Source organism: Mugil cephalus, chromosome 1 (genome assembly GCF_022458985.1).
Source record: "Mugil cephalus isolate CIBA_MC_2020 chromosome 1, CIBA_Mcephalus_1.1, whole genome shotgun sequence".
Classification (NCBI taxonomy): Eukaryota; Metazoa; Chordata; class Actinopteri; order Mugiliformes; family Mugilidae; genus Mugil; species Mugil cephalus.
The window spans coordinates 2,546,209-2,563,412 of NC_061770.1; the positions used below are offsets into that span (position 1 = coordinate 2,546,209).

The following is a 17,204-nucleotide window of genomic DNA, read 5'->3' on the forward strand; positions in this document are numbered from 1 at the left end:
ACAACAGAAAACTTTGTTGATGTGTATTCCTACTTAGCTACCTTTTGTTGAGGGCAAACGTGAACATGCAAACCCAAAAAGTACTCTGTTCGTAGTAGTTTCGTAGAAACTTTAAGTTGGTTATGTGTCATTTTCTGACAATTTTATCAATATCTCTGTTGCATTCACAAACTTCATTCATTAATTTTCTATTGCCACTCATCCTTAACATACACCCATACACATGTGTGCTAAACTGACTCGTCAGAGGATCCAATCTGGCTCACAGGTTGACTTTACAAAGTGTGAAGGTTGCATAGAAGACATGTAACTGAAATTGTTCAATGAAAGTAACTGCTATTGTTGGGAGTTGGGACATAACACAACACTGAGAGCCAGAAGTAAACAGCAGATGCCAGCTGTGTGATGTACTATTAGCTAGGTAGCTAAGAAGTTGCTATTAGCTAATGATGTTCTTGTACTTCTTTATACTAAAACGAAGGGAGAAATTTGGAGTTTTTATAGGTTATTATGCTATTATGTAACTGGTCCAGCCCGTTTGGGATCTAGCTACTGGTGGGTTGCAGCCCAAAACCCTTTTGTTTTGAGGTTATTGATAACCCGCACACCTTCAGTTCAGTTATATTAAAATTGCAATAACCTGAATTATCATACGAAACTAATAAATAATAAATTCTTCAAAGGATAAGTATTGCCATTTAAGAACTTCTGTGGCCACAGGTGCTAATTGCAGGTCTTGCTTGCACTGAATTCTGTAGAGCTCCAAGTCTGTGTGGTGAAGTCACAGCAAGTGTTTGTCATGAGAACACTAATACTTTCTCTAGTTGGATGCTTAACATGAACTGTGAGAAGGACTAGTCTTCCCTCAGCAGAGGGATGCCATCTGTGTGTCTGCTGAGAGGGCTCTCTGTTTCTTGTTGACTAGGGGAAAAGGCTAAACACACCACGGCTTCACTTGGTGTAAAGCTCTACTCAAAGAATGTCATGACAGGAAACACTAACACCTCCATTCTCCAACCAGCTGTCTCAGGCTCAGACACACAGCACTGCTGACATGCATGTAGAAACCAAATAGAAATTCTATGTCCTTCTCCCCCTCTCCTTTCCTGCACTCATCTTTTCCCTCACCACTCCCCTGCACCTGCGGCTCTCAGACAGAGAAGTGTGAATTATAGCTAATCACAGTTGAGACTCAGCCAGATAATTGGATATATGCTTTCTTCTTCTTCTTCTTCTTCTTCTTCTCTCTAATTCAGATGAGAAATCTCAAAGGTGACGCATTTCCAATTTCTCAGTGATATCTTCTCTGTAGACTGGACACTGTGTTATTGTCCCTTAACCACATTCTTCTCTTCAATCAACATAAAAGAAAAAATGATCCAAAACACAGCTGGACAGTCTTATGCAACACATATATTACAACTGAGGTTTTATAACAAGATATTTACACGGCAGCATTTGACTCTTCACAGTTCAGCTCTACATATAATTGTAAAGTGTTTACTGTACATTGAATAAAAAATTAAAATGTAACTGCTGAACTACAGTATGTACATTCACAAAAGTCTATGTCTCGACCAAGGAGAAAATACTATGTGGAGTCTTTGTATCTGAACACTGGGCTCTCAGACCATTCCAAAGATGTAATTTGAGGAGTTGCTTCTTGAAATATCTCACAGATGTCTGCGTTTATTTCTTGAATCACTCATTGCTGGTGGTCAAGACTCAACCTCTCACTGAGGCTCATTTTGGAGATTGCAGTGAAAATTGCCTTCGGGCTTCTTTCCAAGCCTAGTTGTAAAAAACATCATCCTCGGAGAGCGAGCTGCTGTCTACGTGTCGGACAGCAGCCTCTGCAGTCACAGCACTCTCCTCAAAAGGATGGTCTCTGTCCTGCTGAGTGTTGGACATCAGGGAAATGGAGTGGCCTGGCTGCGGTGGGACCAGGATGGTTGCGCTGTTGCTGCCGTAAGTCTGGGCGTGAATGCTGTACAAGTGCTGGGGAACACCAACGCTTCCTCCATCAAGCAGGAACTGAGACAAGAAGTGGCTTTGTGCTGCTGAGGAAGGATAATAATATCAGTCAAATGGCTGCTTCTTTAAAACTATGAACAAATATGTGACAGCTGGATGTCCTCTGTAATAATATCTCATCAACTATTTGCTATAATATATCAGTCAACCCTGATATACTATAGCAACACTAGAGATACATTTACAGCCCTTGATTTAGGTGGATTGAAGTGGATTGAAAATGTTCTGCAGCTCCGAACAAGATGCTGCACAAATTGTTTCTGTAATCCTGAATAGCCTAGCCATTCCACTAAAGAATACACTGGTCGTGTAGGTGAAGGTGACCGTAAGTGTTGGTCACGAGAATTGTGTCATGCAGTTTGTCTGTACACGCCTGTCAGGATTCTTTCCTGGCAGCCTTTAAATGTTTAAGAAGAAAAAAAAAAAAAAACATAGCAGCAGACATCACCATCCTCACTATGTTGTGAAATAGGAAATCATTCTTTAATCCGTCTTGTCTCGTTTGTCCCAGAAATCTATTTTAAGGTAAAATGCTGACTTGAGGACTGTAATCAGGGAAACCCAGGCAGAGACTATTAGACAGAACTGGGACTTAATCATTTGGTTCATTTTGTACTCAAATACAAACGATGTCCACACTGAAAGCCCCAGGCACATACCAACCTTGTAAGCTGGTGGACGGCTGCTCTAAGTTATCATTCATGGACCACACATTCATGGCAGCTTCAGCCAGGGCAAACTGCTCCGCCACACCTAAGAAACAAAAGGCAAACAAACACAATTTATATTGTTTCTAAGAAGTCAATCCCCTGTTGTTTTCCACCATGTCCACCAACGTCACAAATAATAGCAAATTGAATAAGTGACAAGACTTGAGTCACTGTCATGGGACGTCTTAAGGGCTATTGATTTTTGTAGATGCTCCCTTTGCACAAGACCAATCAAACAAAAACAACGTGAGAGGGATCAGACAATCACTTCATTTCCACTGACATCATCTTGTTTTTCTAGAACACATCCGGCTGTCTTACCTGCAGCAAAGCGAGCTTCCTTGATCTCATCCGTCATTTGGGAGTAGAATTGTTCATCTTCCTGAAGCTCGGCCTCCATGCCCCCCCAGCCTCCGCCTCCTCTACCCCAGGCCCCGCTCCAACCTCTCCCACCTCCACCAGCCTCACCGCATCCACCCCAACCCTTCCACTCAATCAGGTGAGCAACTCGCCCTTGCGCCATCGCTGTTGGCTTGGTGATATGCTCCTTTATAGTGGCCACCAGGCCTAAATAATGAGAGGGAGGTGGGGATTAGATAAATGGTAACCAGGCATAAAAGACGAGACGTATAGTGAATGTGGTAACAGGAGAACAATGGGAGATCATTTGAGAAGAACTGAAGATAAATGGCCACATGAAATAGTGCAGATAGGAAGGGTGAATAAGTGCTACAGCAATGGTCTAATAATCTAAAGCAAAAGTTGACAGATGGAAAAAATGTATTAGTCACTGTTTAATTAATTTACTTTATTTTTAATTGAACCATGAAAAGAAGCATGTGAATACAGATTACAGAATTATGTGTGTACCCCACTTGACTACATTGAAATCAATACACAATAACTTGATTGAAAAACAAGAAAGCTTTTGAGTATTAATACAAATGAAAAAATGAAACTAAATTCATTTCCATTCACAGAAATGCAACTCAAAAATGTTAGTCAATTTTTTAGTTATGAGTGGCTAAAACGTGTCATGACATGGGAGGAGGAAAGTTGCATGGTCGACGGTTAAAACTAAGACAGAAATAATCTACATCCTTTGTAACACTAGCTGATGTCTTATGGAAAAGGCTTGTTTGACAGGTGTGTGATGGATCAAGGAAGGGCCCTTAGAGACTGATGACACCCTTTCAGGAAGCACAGTCAGGTGTCTGCATCATTGATCAGATCCAAAAGTCCAAGAGGTTCTGGCCAGACCCAGAATTTTCAGAATTGAAAACAGCATAAAAAATAAATGCATTAACGTGTATGTACTGTAAGTCTTTGGATGGATGCCATTGGCAGATGCTTCTGGTCTCTCACTGTTGCCCCAAATGGTTCCTTGTGAAGCATTGTCTGTTAGTCCCTGTATCGCTACATGATGTTATTTCTAACCAGAGTCACAGGGTAAAGCTGTCAGGAAGCCATAGTTTCATTTAATCACAGGAGACAAGAGTGGAAAGGTCTTGGGAAAGGAAGAGTTGGAATTATATTGACCACAAGCCCAGGTCATATTGCAGGACAGGAAAATAAAGCAGATTTAAAAGGACAGAACAAGGAAATGTTGAGAAGTTAAAGGTCAGAAGAGAGACTGAGGAAAAAGGTTAAGGTAATATTTAAGGGGGAGAAACAGAGATGAGAAAAGGACTAGAAATAAAGGGAAGAACGGATGGAGGAATGTACAGTATAGTTTGATCCAAGATCTGATGCCTGAGTTCAATAAAAGAACAGAAGAACACTTTCATGTAATTTTCTTTTGAGCTCAGCACCTAGAGACTCGGCTCTCTTTTTGTTGTGACACCGATACTGTCTCACCCTGCGTTCACAGTGATGACTCTGTTATGAGGCTGTAGACGGTGAGAAAGCTATTTTTGCATCTTTTCGGATGTGTGTACACAGTAGGAAAATCCCATTTGCTTTTCAAATTAGTTATTTCATGCTTGCTGTCCAGATCGCATTGTGAAAAAGAGGTTGACGTGGCTTGCTGCAGAATATTGATTTGTTTATGTGATTTGAGAATGCAGTGAGCTGCAGGATGACAGTCAAGATTTCTCTCAGTATTTGTAGGTATAGTGCAGTTGAGAAACATTATCTAAGGTAATGCTCAGGTTCCTCAGGGGGCTAATGCACACTGTGCTGTTTTAAGCTACTGACAGCATGTGTCCAGAATCCATGCATGTCTGTTATTAAATTTCTTTAATCCATTATATCAAATTTGCATATTAAATTTGATAAAAGTCCACTGCTAGAATATAAAGCCTAAACATGCTTAAAAATCTTATTTATTGTTTCTGATTATTCTTTTTTCAAATGTTCTTAGACCCCATAGTCCTGATGAGAGGAGATGTATTACTGATATGCCTGACTGAGTCCAATGTAGTTATTGCTGTTCACTGAAAGCAATGAGCTTAACAAGCAGCAGCAAATAGAGCACTGAGTGCAAGGAACATACTTTTTTTTCTCCCCGACATATTAGGCTCCCTACAGACAAACCTCCCTTAATAGTAAAGATTGTTGGAGTGGAGAGAGAGAGATCCAGAAAAGAATATCAGATGCTACTCAAAGCTGAGAGCGGTACTTAAAATATTGTTGCTTGGGGACATTCTTGGGGTTATTTGCCAAAAATATGTTAGAAATAAATTAAGCCACCATCATTGTTTCATATTTCACTGTAATAAAACATACACAGAACATCTGACAAATGACAATTAGTAGTCTTTTTATTCTATGTTAGGTCTCCAATTTTGGACTCCAAGTGGGACATACTGTAGATGGCGTGACCTACATACGTAGCCGATGCTGGTTCAAGCCATTTATACTTGTGCTCCTGTCACTCTGGGTCACTCTGAAAAAAGCCACTCAAACACTACTCAGCACTGAGTCATGTCAGTCTGGTTCATATTTGTTTCTATTTCCTGCTTCACTTTCTACTTCCTGTTTCACAATGGCTGAAGGTTTCGCCGAAGACGAGTCATGCAAGTGTTTGTATCTCTAAACCTCGTCAGATAACCTTTCCTCGGCGTGTTCCTTCTTTATTGATCCAAAGAAATCAATTTGAAAATTGCAGAGACAAGCAGCCAGAAACACACTAATACCTTGCAGACCAATCAGAGCACTTGCGTTTGTGTCACCATGACACACAGTTACATTTATGGGGCAGTGTACGGTCTGGGCTGTCGTCATAGCTACGGCAATAACCAAAAAAAAATTACACTCCTCCATTTTTGATAATGACCAATTCAAACAAACCTTTCAGGGCTACCTCGCTGTGTAGCACAAAACAGATGCATTGGTAGAAATGGGTGTGAAGTCAAATCAAGCAATTATAACATATGGGCTGTAATGTCCAGGGTTAGGGTTAGTATAATAGGGTTAGCAAAGTTTGTACCAGGAAATGAAGATCCAATTAGTCAAGCTCAGCCGTGGCCAGCGTTTCTGAGATAGCAAGCTTTCCAACACATTATCTGAACTTCCTGGCTTGCAGTGAGGACTTATGGGATTTCTCTGACTCGTTTATCTGGTTGCTACAATGTACAGAGTAAGTCCCATGCATAATAAAATAACCAGAGTTGCTTTATGAAAATAGGCACATAATGCATCATGTGAAGCATTACCCCCTACTGTTGTGTGGGAAGGTGCTGAGCACATGAGCAAACACAGACAGATGAACAAACAGAGACGTTGGAAATGCATTTGTTTGTTATTTATCAACCACATGGGAATAATTCCTGAAAAAAACATGTCGTCATTCTGATGGAATAAATTCGTGAATACTATAATTTACTATTAAGCAATCGACTAGTATTTATTTCGAGCAGTGGCCAACCCAACTAATAAGATTAAATGAAACGGTAGAAAAACACTTAGGACTAAAGCAGTGTGGGATTTATTCTTACCATTAAACCACCATTACATAAAACCTGCTAGCAGCCCTGTGAGGCTGTGCTTAATCACAGCAATGCTAAGACTGAAATGTTTACTTCAGCAGGTCGATTGCTTTTCACTTCTGCAAGGGATCTGCACAAATCCAGAACTATGAAGTTCTTACCTCATACTTAGAACATAGACCCCATTCAGTAGCATAAATCATCCAGTTTAACATACTCACATGACAGTGAAAGCATACAAGAGGAAGTTTACAGTGTTTACTGACTTGAGCACTATTTGACTACTTGACTACTTTTCTCCTGGTGTATCATTTCATGTGGAAATGATCCCCCTTACCTCTGTGGTTTGTATGGTCCATTTTCACGGCATAAGTGTTTTGGTTCATTGTCATTATCCCTGGTTACGAAGCCTCTGCTATTTTCCACTTCCACTCCACACTACATGTCACATATAATAATATACTCCTTATACCACTACACACTTTGACAGATATAGTTACTTTGCATGCTGCAAAATAAAAACTTTTTCTTTTTTTTTTTAATAAAAGCACAAATTAGCTGTTTACATGTTCTCCCTGTGTCTGCGTGGGTTTTCTCTGGGTACTCCAGTTTCCTCCCACCATCCAAAGACATGCTCGTTAGGCTAATTGGTGATTCTAAATTGGCTGTAGGTGTGAGTTAAGTGTGAATGGTACTTTTCCAGGGTGAACAACACCCCTGTAATGATCGTAGGGTTGAATTCAGGAACGACCAAGATGGTTATAAATAAACTCCACCTTTACAAGTGTGATGAACTTTGATTTCATAATTCACAGTTTAAAAAAAAGAAGAAAAAAGTAACAAATGTGGTGTGCTTTTTACTGTACACATTATGAACATTTGCATGGAGTTAAGATCACAGACAGCTTGTACAATTATAGATGAATAATTGCAAAACATTACTGTCGGTCCTCAGGTAGCTAGCCTAGTGCAAATAGTGCTGTAGTGTGTTCGCATATGTTAGCGCTATGTTGTTATGAATGCATGATGACTGCACTTCTCATGCCCAATGCTTTCTGCATGTTTTATTCTTAATAGGCAAGAAGAAACTGTCAGCACTTTAACGTCTGTGTGGTGTAATAAACATTTCAGTTTTATTGAGCTCCTAAGAGGACTGCTGTTAATACTGTTAATAAAATCACATCAGCCTGAAGAATCTATCAGACATACAAGTAGAATAATAGCAGCGATGATATTATTCTATATAATTACACAATAAAATTTGAGTTAGCTCAGTGTTATTTAATTTACACCTATGGGTTGTCAGCTCCAAGACCCCAGAATTACCAATTTAAAGGATGACTGACATCTCATGATATCTGAGTAAATGCTAAAAAGCTTTTTTAATTTTGTATTGGATCGAAACAGACACTCCTGAAGCAGGTGTCAGCCTCTCAGCCATCTTCTTGAGTGTTTGTCTAACGTATTCATGAGGCCCTCATAATTATACTGTCAGTGTAATAAAGGAGCTTTCCCTCCAAAAAATTCAACAAGGCATAACACATTAACTGAGATAATGAACCTCCTACAGAGAGTGGACGGCGCAACTAAACAGTAGGCACCAACATAAAGAGGACAGGAAGCCACTTAAAAGAGGAGAAGAAACTCAAATGGAAGAATTCATTGCATGTGCTGTAGCATTACTGTGTGTGTGTGTGTCAGACAGAGACAGAAGGAAACAGAGGGTGTAAATCACAAGGGAAATTTCATTACCAAACTCCCATGGTTACACTTTTATTTTTTTACCTGCTTAAAAGCCTAATTCATAATTGGCACATTAACTAAATACAAAATGAACTGAATATGTGTGTGTGTGTGTGTGTGTGTGTGTGTGTGTGTGTGTGTCTCACCCATCAGAGAGGATGTGGCCAGCTCGCCAATGTCATAGTGGTTGGTCTTGTCTGCTACACTGCCATTGGAGGGATTCTGTCCATCCTGTGCAGTATGACGCACAACAAGAAAGATCTTATTTTACAATGTAACGTGAAAAACTGTTTTTTTTGTTTGCTAGATTTTGGTTAATCCACAATACTTGACATTTCGTTTGGATGTTTAATGTTTCCATCTGAAAGAGGGTAACGCCCCTGTCCAGAATTTGAGGTTTCTGCACACACCAACACACATGCACGCACACACAGGCACACACGCACGCACACACTACATTTGCATACATCCTCCTCATGTGTGATAACTCAACCCGCACATTTCCCACTTTTTTCTTTCATGAAAAGTGGTGATAATGATAACAGCCAGAAAACCTGCTGCATTCACACCCGGTCTGAATGAGCTGCAGACAAAGGAAGGTATTTTAAATCTTGCTTTCACCCAAGTAGCTGAAATCAATGTGGAAAGGGAAGCTTTTGACAAGAATATGTCACAGTTTGACATTTTTGAGCCTTCAAGATCCTTAAGATGGAGCAAATATAAAGGGATTACAAGCAACCTACTCAAACAGATAAAGATTAATCAGAATTAAGTCGTACTGTCAATTCCACATAAAGGTCACTTGAATGTATAACTTTTTATAACTCTTTTGTACATCCATAATCTATAATTGAGCATCATGAGATAGACAGTGGAACAGCCAGAAAAGTGAAGATATATTGGAGTATATTGGAGAGAGTCTGGCCAATTAGGGAATGGCCCATCTGAGCTATCCAGCTGTGCCGATTGGTTCTGAGCTAGTCACATGTTTCATGGGCGCCATGTTAGATAATGTCTATATTCACCCATAGAGAAGTGGCCATAACAGAAAATTAAACTAGAGTAAAAGCTAAAATATGCCACGGTGCTCAGACTATGACCGCAGCACAGGATCAGGAAAACACAGAGGAAACTCTGGCTATGGCTCAGTAGGTAGAGCGGATTGTCCATGACTGTCCATGAACTGAAGGGTTAGCAGTTCGATCCCCTGAGTGTGCCATATGCCGAAGTGTCCTTGAGCAAGATACTGAACCCCTAGTTGCTCCCAGTGCAACTGTCGCTGGGGTGTGAATGTGTGTGTGCTTGTGTGAGCGGATGGGCGGATGTGTCTCCGACTGTAAAAGTGCTTGAGTACCTTTGGGTAGGTAGAAAAGCGCTATATAAGAGCAAGACCATTTACCATTCCCCAGTGAACAAAAACATAGAAAGTCATGGGAGCAGAAGATTAAAAGGAAGAATTGGATGTCAACTAAAACCTCCATGAGTGAGGTAAATGTCAATGTCTCTGTTTGATGTTTGTTTAGATTTTACATAGGAAAAATAAAGTCATACCATCATTAAAGTGAACCTTGATCTCAAAAATACCCAACACCACTTTACAATTGAATGAAGTCTGAAGTTAACCTAGCCTTATGCTAGCCTTATGCTAGCTAGTTATCTAGACTAAAGGCTTAGAAAAATAGGAGCTACCATCATATACTGTGAAACCCACGTGTGCATGTATGTCCATGTAGACAGACAAATTTAATTGTCATGTAACTTTGCCTTGGTTACTCCTATGTTGCTAATGTCATAATGACATTACTAAATAACAGTAAGACTAGTTTAATTTTCACTATTTCTGAGTATTTATAATTTTTCGGAGTAATTACAAACTTTTAACACAGGAGACTGAAGAGATATTTAAAGTAAGTAGACGCTGGGATATTTAAGTGAGGGCCTTTTACATATTGACACATATTGGCAATAACATTTATAGGCCCGTTAATTTTGAAAATAAGCGTTTTATTTCAACATGACCCATTTGCCCCATATGGTTACACTGTAGATTCTTCCCTTTGACTTATCAAACATGGTGCCCGTGATTTGAGTTGGCCAGACCATAGAGCTCCCCCTGGTGAGTAGCTGCAGTATAGGTCATAAGCTCCACCTCCTCATGTTAGTGGATGGGACTTGGTTCCAGTCAAGTCTGTGTCACATCTTTTTTTCAAGGATGGTTTCTTTCATTTTAGGTAGTTAATATAGTACTGATGTGGTCCCATAGGGTTGTGAAAGTTGGAAAAAAAAAAAATTAGTACAGTGCGTAATCCAACATTTCTGCAACTGGTGGAAGCAGAGCACCAGCACAGTATTGTTCAAACTAAAACGCGTCTGGAGAAAGTGTGGCCAGGTCATCGATATCATGACTCCACTCTCTGACTGTACTGCACAGACTCTGGCTCTGAACTCACAAGATGGCACCGCCTGAAGTGGTGACGTACAGTGGGGCTGATCACAGCCTGCCTGTACACCAGATGGGCCACCAGTCAAAGGGCTTACACAGAAAGCCAAACAACCATTCATGCTTCAATTCAGGATCACCAGTTAACGTGTCTGTGGGAGGAAACACACTCAGGTTAAGGCCCCAAACAGGTTTGAGCCAACAGCAACCTTACCTCTGCTGGATTACTTTTAGTTTTGAATTCTCCTGCCCCGAGATTGTAGTGAGTTTTGTTTTATTAAATTTTATTTAAATTCTTTTATTACCTGTCCCCCTCCTGTGTCTGCATTTGTGTCCTAGCTCTACACACTGAACTATGATATAAATAATATTTAAAGACATTAGTGAATTATAACTGTTAGACATTGTTTGGAGTTAACACTTATTATATGGTATAGGGCAGGACTTTCACAAGGGCCACAAAGGCCATGGCCCTCATGCCCTCTCAATTTGGCCTTGTGCCTTTGAAAAAAATATCTGTTATAAGGCCACAGTGGCCTTGATGCCCTGCTGTTTTGTGGTTTTGTAGTCTGTATCTTTACTATCAACAGGCTATCACACCACCAACTTGCTGTGGTGGTGACTTTACGGTGGAGAAAGGAGCTAAACACGGGGCTAAACATTAAACATTAAACAACATTAAACATGCTGCTATTATTTGGCTGATTGACTCTTTAGTGTGTCTGTATATTATGTGTTAACCGACTGGTGTTTAGCTGTAGTGGTGTTGTCATTTATATTTTAGTTTAGTTTTCTGTTTGACGTGTGTGCTACCGTGGAACAGTAATGTCAGCCGATTAGCTGTCTACTAACTGGCACAGCGGTGCTACATCTTTGTGTAAGAATCTCCGTTGACATCTTGAAGTATGTGATATCTAGCGCTGCTTGTGGTTTAAGCTTTTAACGGTTAACCATATGGACTGGTGGAGCTTCAGAAGCTGTTCTGCTAAGATAGTTGCCGAGGTAACTGTTGCATTGCAGTCTGGGATTTAACGTATAGTATCAATGGAGCGTAAGCAAGGGGCCAATTCTGATAGATAATACAATACATTTGACCTTGAGTTCGACATGTGTGCCGCAGGATGACAGAGTTCGACACAACTTAGCTGTCAGAGAGGAACTTTTCCTCCTGGCTGAACAAAACTATTATTTGTTATTTTATTGTTACAATAAAATGACAAAAGTAGCTTAACTACTTTTTTATAGAACTTACTCCATTCCAAGTCATTGCTATCTAGTGACCAATGAAACTGTTAGACAGACTGATCAGTTCAATTGTTTATTAAACTCTTCTCTCTCTCTCTGACTGTCTTCATTTATGATGATTTCTTACAATTTGGGTGTAAATGACCTTTACACTCAGTAATTTTCTTCAAACCACAGGAGCAAAATTATTCAGTACTCCACTCGCGCACGCACGCACACACAGTGTTATTCTTTTGTTGCCAAAGCAAGGACAAGTTTCTAGCTAGTGCTATGTTAGCTGTTGATGTTTGCTGGTTGAGTTATGCTAATGTTAGCTAAGCTGGCGATTGTGTTAACTTCGGCACAAACGAGCGTGCGCGTGCGCGCACACACATGCACACAACGTTATTCTTTTGCTTCCAAGGGACAAGTTGCTGGCTAGAGCTATGTTAGCTGTTGATGTTTGCTGGCTGAGCTGTGATGATAGCTGGTGATTGTGTTAACTTCAGGAAATCCCTGAAATGTTATTACACTCCATATATGTCTGACATATATTTAAGATTGTTTGCTTATAAATCTGGTTGTTTTATATTTAAAACACTTTTTATTAATTTTATTACTATTAAATAAATCACATCAGTTTTTCACAAATATGCATCATGTGCAATATGCACATAATAGTGTAGATGTTTCTTCACCTGCTTGATCGTTTCGACTTCCTCAGAAGTGCCATTAGTCCTTAAATTAAATTCATTACAGACATGACCTTAAAATCATTGTTTTATTTAATGGCCTTGGTGCCCTCAAAAAATTGAGAACACAACAGGCCAAGTGGCCTTGCCCATAAAATGACTAGATTTCAGGCCTGTATGGTAAGTTTTAAAAACAGAAAAATCATGTTTTAAAAAAAGAAAAGGTGAAACTGACTGGGTGTAAATGTAATTTAAGCTGACCAGACAGTTTCTAAACAAATCAGAGTCTCTGGAAATATGTACCCTGCACTTCAGCTAGGTGACAAATACTTGCAGATAATTAACTGAATTACAAGCTAAATTCTATGCTGTTTGTGTTAAGCAATCCTTCATTAGTTAGAGCATATTCCAATCTTATTTCATGTGCAGAATGGGGCGTTTAAAATGTCAGTCCAGCTGAAATGTAGAAATGCAAATGTACCATACACACACAGAATCTTACACTCAAAAGAAGGTGTTCCTTCACAGGATTATTCTCTACGTAATAGCAGATGCATGCTGTTTTCAGTCTACATATGGGTGGCAGATACTGAAGGGGCTAATATCAGACCCAAACAAGGTAACATTGCAAGCTTCCACTTTCTTACGTTGACAGAGGATGGTTGACCCTCCTCAGCCTGGTGCAGCGTTGATACGGGAAGCTGGGGCTCTGTGGGGAATTACACATGAGTGCTTGTGTTAGATTTCTTGTGCATGTGTGTTCTCTGTGTGTGTGTGTGTTGTTTTACAGTCAGGGATCATGGTCCAGAGCCTCTCTGCATATTGAGTTTCTGGCCCACACTCTGCCTATTTGCTTTATAACTGACAGTGATGGAACTCATATGAACGACAAGAGGAAATGAAGTGCATGTCAGTGCAAAGAAAATTTAACTTCATTAGAAAGAGCAGCGGAGACACGCGTACACAAACACACACAGGAGTACAAACTACATGCTTGGGGTTTCCCCAGGGAGGTCTCGCCACGACAACTGGCTATTGCTATGGAAACACTAAAGCAACAGGAGGCAAGTGATACCCTTCCTTTTATCCAAATCACAGTCACCAGGACACACACGTGATACGCACACACTAATACACACACTGTGCTGTCTCTGATCTGTGGCCTCATCAGATGCTATTAGCGGGTCAAGAAACCCTATTATTCCTTCTGAACCAATCTGCTGTCCTTGCGGAGTTAAATCCCACCCTGACTCACTCTCACACACACCTACACACACACACACTGCCACTGTTCTCTTATCTGTTTGTCTGGAGCCTCACAGCTGCCTTTTCTTTTTCCTGCCCAGCGTGAAAGCAGCGCTCAATACCCTCCACCTTGTTTAAAGCAGCCCTCCCTGAACAAAAGCGGACTTTGTTTCACATAATATTTTCAGACTGCACCACACACTCAGCCTGAAAATAATGTATCAAACTGTAACATAATGTTAAATGCCGTGTACTGAAAAAAATGATGTATAAGATTGTTGCTGAAATCAACTTTATTTTTAATCTTCCATTTGTTTTGACAGCACAAATAACCTCTTTTTCCTTCCTAAAAGAGGCCCTGCATCCAGCTGTGGCACTTTTTGTTCGTCCAGACAGCTTTTCAGATGTGATAATCACTAGCTATACCGGCTCCTCTCCAAAGCTGTGACAGAGAGTAAACATTAGAGAGAAAATTGCGACTCCAGTCACATCTTCAAGTCACGACAAGTTGGAGATGAGCTATAGATGGAGTCGTTACATCCTAAAGCCACTGTTGTCCTCCACTGATCCGCACAATCCTCATCATCAGTCTCCCGTCCCTGAGACTTGTTTCTAAAACAACCTTCACAGATTGATCTGGGTGAGAGCAGACAAAAATATGCTTTTGGATTATTGGTTTAAACGGATTCACATTCAAAATGTTTGAGTTAGAATTAAAAAGTGATTCACGTGTTTTTACTCTTCATCTCAGCAGTGAGTCAGTCGTCTGTGTCTGCAGCAACATTTACTGTGATTTTCTACATTTTCATTCACACAGTTAACCCTGGAAAGCCTGATGTAACTTTCTGAAACAGTTCTGTTCCCTGAATGCTGTCAACTCCTCCTCCAGAGCAAACCCCCAAACATGCACACGGACACATGGAAGCACAAACAGGTGGACTCAGGAACTGACCTTTGTGACCTCTGCAGAGGCAGGCACCCATGGTCTCAGCACGGCCGGGCGGCTATCTATTCACCATGGTGGACTGAAGATGAGGAGGACGAGTGGAAGAGATGAGGGGAGGACAGGAAAGGAAGAGTGGCAGCAGAAGTATCAGTAAGCAGAGGAGCACAGACAAGTGAGAAAGTGAGGCGGGGGGGAAAGTAAGCGCGAATGAGCTGCAGGCTGAGGCACTGGCAGACTGATCTGTGGAGAAAGGTGAGAGAGCGACACAGAAAATGTGTGAGGAGGGGGGCACAGAGAGAGGGAGAGAGAGAGAGAGAGAGAAAATGGGGAGAAAGTATGCATGTCTGTTTGCTGACGATATTGAATCCCCTCCCCTCTATTTCTTCCATTCCCCTCCTACTCTGTTTTTCTCTCCATTCTACTGTAGATATTAGACTCACTGTGAATGAGCAGCTTGTTAGTGGAGCGTTATCATGTTCTATATATGTTGGGAACTACAGCGACAGAGACAGACAGATTAGATACAGCTCCTGTTGGTAATGCTAACTACCTGCTCCTCTAAGCATCTGACTGAACATTTGAAAATGATATTTGATCACTACAAAAAAGGATAGCAATACATAAAGATTAAGAACTTGAAGATTGCAATTTCCATCGTCTGAAGTGTCAATAAAATGGGCGCTGTGGGAGATCACACTGGAGGTCGGTTAGACAGAAAGGTCAAACAAAAATATGAACGCAAAGGAACTGCAGGTCCAAATGTAGGATTGGATGATGAATTGTGAAGGGATGATGTGTAAAAAGATACTATCAACAGGGAGTCTTACCTCTGAAAAACATCATTTGAAAGAATCATTTTGAAAACGAGGGCTTATCGGTGTATCCATATCTCAATATCAGTCTAAGGCTTAGCATAGATGGGGACAATTAAACTTTAAAGCTTGCAAAAAAGGAGATTAGAGAGCACATACATCCACACCTTCACTCCCAGCAGACTGTGTGTGGCACACACACACAAGCACACACGCATGTGCACACACACACACACACACACACAGAGTGAGTGTTGAAACAATCAGACAGGATAAGCCTTCCTGGCCTCTCGTTGTCCCTGTTTGTCTCAGATTCCTCCTGGAACATTGTTGCTAGTGTAACTGGGGCCTTGCTGACATCACCTTCGGCAACAGCTCCCTCGCCTCCAATCGTGGGGAAAAACCTGTTGCCGTGGCAACCTTGTTCCTCCAAGCTTTTGAAGCTTTTTTCGCAACTAATTGGCCGGGGAAAGCAGGCAAAGGCATTATTTGATGGACACGGGCGGATGGGGCCGATAAAGTTAGAAAAACACCAGATGCTGACCCCAACGTTCAAAGAAATCACAGTTCAATTAGAAGAGCTGAGTCATGCGTATATTTTGCTTCTCTTTATATTCTCTCAAACATTACAAAAAGTGAGACGATACCAATATACATACTGTAGCAATCCTTCTGCTGGAAGTGCAGCTACAGAATACTGACATAGGATGACATTTCTAAACTGCACTGTGGCAAAAAGATAAGCTGAGGATGAACACAGGTTTGAAAATGAGAAAAAGTATTAGTGACGACAAAAAAAAAGTCATAAATTACAAAGTTGATGGCTAAGAACTGATGGGTATATTTAAAATGGTTAGCGTGTGGCCGTGCCTCTTTGGCTAATAATATGTATCATGTAGAAACCTACTTGAGGAGATTTTTGTTTCATTTCTTAGAGGAACCTATAGTTAGTTCCTAAGGCCACTAAAATGCCTTTCTGGTTTCATCTATTTGTTTTCCTTGTTTTACTGAACGAATTCTAAAACATCAACAAGAAATTTTGGGTGTTTCTCAAGAAATTCAGAGGCTTTCTTGGCCCTCTGAAGAACACAAAAAAGCCCAGAGACCTTCATCACAGACTGATGAAATCCCTGATGTGTTTCTGAACCTCCCTAAACACACTAAAGAAACCTGAGAGCACCTTCCATAAAACAGGCCTCACATATCCATTGTGTTTGCCTAAAGAAACACTTGAAAGAAGAGAAGAACCTTTTGAACCTTAGGATAGTAACTAAGTGGCCGATGAACCTCTTTTAGTACGGCTGGAACAATCTCAGGGACTTCTGGAGGATGTTCAGTGAACATCAAGAATCCCAAACTGAAATACATGACTACAGTTGGCAGAGGCAGGCAAAGGAGCAGTCTGACCTCTTGTGGTAAAAAGGCAAAG

At 40.7% G+C, this 17,204-nt stretch overlaps 1 protein-coding gene across 2 annotated transcripts; it reads right to left on the reverse strand.

Annotated features, from left to right (window-relative positions):
- Nucleotides 1-1,391: 1,391 nt before the first annotated feature.
- On the reverse strand, nucleotides 1,392-15,209 carry fam131c (family with sequence similarity 131 member C). 2 transcript variants are annotated; one of them, XM_047602734.1, is made up of 6 exons: nucleotides 14,970-15,209; nucleotides 13,420-13,481; nucleotides 8,563-8,647; nucleotides 3,066-3,311; nucleotides 2,698-2,787; nucleotides 1,392-2,057 (listed from the first exon to the last, which is right to left on the reverse strand). In XM_047602734.1, the coding sequence occupies exons 1-6, from the start codon at nucleotides 14,998-15,000 to the stop codon at nucleotides 1,792-1,794; spliced, it is 780 nt and encodes a 259-aa protein (XP_047458690.1). In that variant the 5' UTR covers nucleotides 15,001-15,209; the 3' UTR covers nucleotides 1,392-1,791. The 2 variants fall into 2 exon arrangements, with proteins under 2 accessions (XP_047458690.1, XP_047458679.1); XM_047602723.1 differs by having other exon boundaries at nucleotides 1,392-2,060.
- Between the last annotated feature and the right edge of the window lie 1,995 nt (nucleotides 15,210-17,204).

Excerpts from the sequence above, each read along its gene's own strand:
- fam131c (XM_047602723.1), bottom strand. The coding sequence starts at position 15,000 with ATGGGTGCCTGCCTCTGCAGAGGTCACAAAG. Across the intron at positions 3,312-8,562 it reads GGCCACATCCTCTCTGATGG|GCCTGGTGGCCACTATAAAG; the intron begins GTGAGACACACA and ends CTCATTATTTAG. Across the intron at positions 2,061-2,697 it reads GCCGTCCACCAGCTTACAAG|CAGCACAAAGCCACTTCTTG; the intron begins GTTGGTATGTGC and ends ATCCTTCCTCAG.